Below are 4034 nucleotides of genomic sequence, written 5' to 3'. Positions count from 1 at the left end.
AGAAATCTTTTCTAACAATATACACTACTGTTCAAAAGTTTGGGGTCAGTAAATTTTTATTCTTTCTTTTTTTGAAAGAAATTAAAACTTTTATTCAGCAAGGATGTGTTAAATGGATAAAAAGTGATAGTAAAGACTTATATTGTTAGAAAATATTTCTATTTCAAATAAATGCTCTTCTTTTTAACTTTTTATTCATCAGAGAATCCTGAAAAAAAGTATCACAGGTTCCCAAAAAAATATTAAGCAGCACAACAGTTTCCAGCACTGATAATAAATCAGCATATTAGAATGATTTCTGAAGGATCATGTGACACTGAAGACTGGAGTAATGATGCTGAAAATTCAGCTTTGCTTCACAGGAATAAATTACATTTTAATGTATATTAAAATAGAAAAACGTTATTTTACATTATAACAATATTTCACAATATTAAATTTTTTCCTGTATTTTTGATCAAATAAATGCAGCCTTGATGAGCATAAGAAACTCCTGTAAAAAACATTAAAAATCGTTATGATCCCAAACTTTTGACCGGTAATGTACATTTTAATATATATTTAAATATAAAATTATAATAACATTTTACAAATATTACTGTCTTTTTTAAATATAAAATTACATAGATTATAATAACATTTCACAATATTACTGTATTTTTGATGAAATAAATGCAGCCTTTGTGAGCATAAAAGCCTTCTTTCAAAAATCTAAAAAAAATCTTATGACCCCTGAATGGTAGTGTATACAAAGCAGTACCCTATACTATCAGTAGCCCATAATATTGTTAATATCATACTTGTAATATTTTCTATTCTGTTATTGGCCAATAAACATTAAAAAAAAGTGACTTATTGGTGCATTTCAAATAAATGTAATACAGCTGGAGTCCTCACAGCAGTATAGTGTTGGTGGAAAGACCATATATTTAAAAAGTGCAGATAAATTTAGCCCAAAAAGTGACCAGGAAAACAAACTGACCAGGAAGACTTGGTTGGCGCTTTCGCTGAGTGTCGAGTCATCGGGACTGTCCACGGGAGTCTGACTAGTGAACTTGGAGTCAAACTGGCTAACATCATCTGCTGATCGCTGCAGAAATAGAGTTCTGTGAGGAGTTATTATCAGACACTATATCATGAGCTCTATAATAATAACTCTAAACACGCAATAAAAGAGACAAACAGTTGATTGTACAGAGAGAGAAAACACTATCTCGTACCAAAAAAGGCTTAAAGGGAGGTTCAACTTTAAAAGCCAGCAGATCATCCCAGTTCACGTGTCTGAAGAAGGAGTGGGCCTAAAAAAATAAAACTTTTTTAAAAATATATAAAACTCCACTATATGCAATCTCCTGCTTTTATGATAATAAGTCCACTGTATCATAAAGGGCAGATACCTGGACATCTAAAGCATCTCTAGGACCTGCTCCCATCCTCGTTGATGCGTTTCTTCTCAGCAGCTGGGTGTGAAACACACACAAATACACAACCCCGTTAGTTGAGCAATAGGAGAATTCCACATTGGCGTGAAACCTGACTGACCTTAAGACTTCTACCTTTTTCAGAAGGTCCCGTGCTTCTTGGGTGAGGTAAGGTGGAAGGTTCAGTTTGCACTTTAGGATTTTGTCTATGGTTTTTTTCCGATTCTCTGCAGTGAATGGTGGCTGAAGGAGAAAGTTAAGAGGTTAAAGAACAACCTGGGTAAACTTAGTTTGTACTCTGTGCACAAATTCATAAGTCACTTGATGTCTTCACAATAATGCTTGTTTTGTTTTTAAATCTGTCTGAATGGGAGGAAATTACATTCAACATCTAGCATCTAGTTCTCTAAGGGCTCATCCACAACTCAGCCAGAGTTTTCCCTATCCAAACTTTTTTTTTTTTCCTCATTCTTCTGTAAACACGGTGTCATCTCAAGAAATATCTGCGTACACACAAAACCACTGAAACCAGATTCGGTGCCACTGAAACCACAAATGATGTAGTATACATGCTAGACCAGTATGTGGCACTGTAATTCTGCCACAGAGATACACTAAAAACATCTAAAGCATCTCTAGGACCTGCTCCCATCCTCGTTGATGCGTTTCTTCTCAGCAGCTGGGTGTGAAACACACACAAATACACAACCCCGTTAGTTGAGCAATAGGAGAATTCCACATTGGCGTGAAACCTGACTGACCTTAAGACCTCTACCTTTTTCAGAAGGTCCCGTGCTTCTTGGGTGAGGTAAGGTGGAAGGTTCAGTTTGCACTTTAGGATTTTGTCTATGGTTTTTTTCCGATTCTCTGCAGTGAATGGTGGCTGAAGGAGAAAGTTAAGAGGTTAAAGAACAACCTGGGTAAACTTAGTTTGTACTCTGTGCACAAATTCATAAGTCACTTGATGTCTTCACAATAATGCTTGTTTTGTTTTTAAATCTGTCTGAATGGGAGGAAATTACATTCAACATCTAGCATCTAGTTCTCTAAGGGCTCATCCACAACTCAGCCAGAGTTTTCCCTATCCAAACTTTTTTTTTTTTCCTCATTCTTCTGTAAACACGGTGTCATCTCAAGAAATATCTGCGTACACACAAAACCACTGAAACCAGATTCGGTGCCACTGAAACCACAAATGATGTAGTATACATGCTAGACCAGTATGTGGCACTGTAATTCTGCCACAGAGATACACTAAAAACGGGTTAAGGCTAGATGGTATACAGATTCGTCTACTGGGCATGCGCACATCAATATAGCATAATTTTTGTCACACTGTACAACAATAATTACTGTTTTTGCATTATCGTAAGAGGTAGGTTTAGGGTTGGGGTAGGTGTAGGAGTTAATAAAACACAATCTAATAGGTAGAAAATTAAATTTATTGTTAGCTTCCGCTTTTAGCTGTATTCCTTCTAGCCACAACCCTAAAAACGGAGAAGACTTGGAGCATGCGCAGACGTGGGGTGATGACATCATCGTTTCACAAAATATACGGATTGGCTGTACACATGAAAACGCAAGGGTGTCATTTTCAGATTTATCCACTTTGGGACCCGGTTTAAAAAAATAGCGGTTTCAGGCTCCCAAAATGCCGGATCCGTCTGGACGAAACGCCGATATGATACAAAATGTTTACGTATACAGCTAAATGCATCTCCGTGTGGACGGGGCCTAAGAAAAGTGGAAGCGGTTTTGAAGGAGCAACCCTGTATTAATGCCAACAGATTTAGAATTAAATGTCAAACAAGTGGATACAAATACGCTGTCCAGGTGTCCGCATACTTTTGGTCATGTAGTGTTGGTTCCAGGTTTTATCTAAATTTGTTTACATTAACTGTTGAATAAAGTTCCATCAAAGTTATTTTTGGGTTCACGCAGTCAAAACAGTGTCTAAAGAGGTCACAAACTAGGGCAATAGAATCTATGTCTAGCAAAAAAATGTCAATAGAACACCTCACCAGAGATTATCAATAATGAATTTTCACACGTATTCCTTGTCAAGATGTAAGGTCTTCCTCTGTCTAATTAACTGAAAACTAAAGTTAATGAATGGCAGGAGGTTTATGAGATTGTATATTGTATATGTATATGTATATGTATGTATGCATGCATGCGTATATATATATATATATATATATATATATATATATATATACGTGCGATATGGCTTTGATTTGGCTGCAGGTAATCACAGCGTGCCGATATACAGCCATATTGCACAGCTCTTTTGTGCAGAACTACCTTCCGCCACGGATTCAAATCTCAGTTTGATAGTTTAACAGCTGAGCTCAAGCCTCCGTTACTAATTCGAAAACGTCACTTTAGAACTAGTAACGAAGGAACGTTGAGTTGCTTAATTAAAAGCTTATTGTATTACTGTATTAAAAGCTCACTGTATTATGTAAAGTATTATGAATATCGCACTCCTGGAAAAGGCTCTCAGCCAATCAGATTCAAGGACCAGAAAGAACTGTTTTATATATACAGGTGCATCTCAATAAATTAGAATGTCGTGGAAAAGTTCATTTATTTCAGTAATTCAACTCAAAT

At 36.1% G+C, this 4034-nt stretch overlaps 1 protein-coding gene across 1 annotated transcript in view; it reads right to left on the bottom strand.

Annotated features, from left to right (window-relative positions):
- LOC107747022 (ribosomal protein S6 kinase beta-1-like) overlaps positions 1-4034 on the bottom strand; it is a 15050-nt gene that overhangs the window by 3946 nt on the left and 7070 nt on the right. The window contains exons 10-13 of the mRNA XM_016561436.1: positions 2197-2304; positions 1398-1460; positions 1221-1298; positions 983-1090 (exon numbers count right to left, since the gene is read on the bottom strand). Of these exons, the coding sequence (XP_016416922.1) occupies positions 983-1090; positions 1221-1298; positions 1398-1460; positions 2197-2304 (357 nt within the window). The remainder of the gene's footprint in view (positions 1-982; positions 1091-1220; positions 1299-1397; positions 1461-2196; positions 2305-4034) is intronic.

This window comes from Sinocyclocheilus rhinocerous, unplaced genomic scaffold, assembly GCF_001515625.1.
Source record: "Sinocyclocheilus rhinocerous isolate Xijiao unplaced genomic scaffold, SAMN03320098_v1.1 scaffold708, whole genome shotgun sequence".
Classification (NCBI taxonomy): Eukaryota; Metazoa; Chordata; class Actinopteri; order Cypriniformes; family Cyprinidae; genus Sinocyclocheilus; species Sinocyclocheilus rhinocerous.
This window is presented reverse-complemented; position numbering and strand designations above follow the sequence as displayed.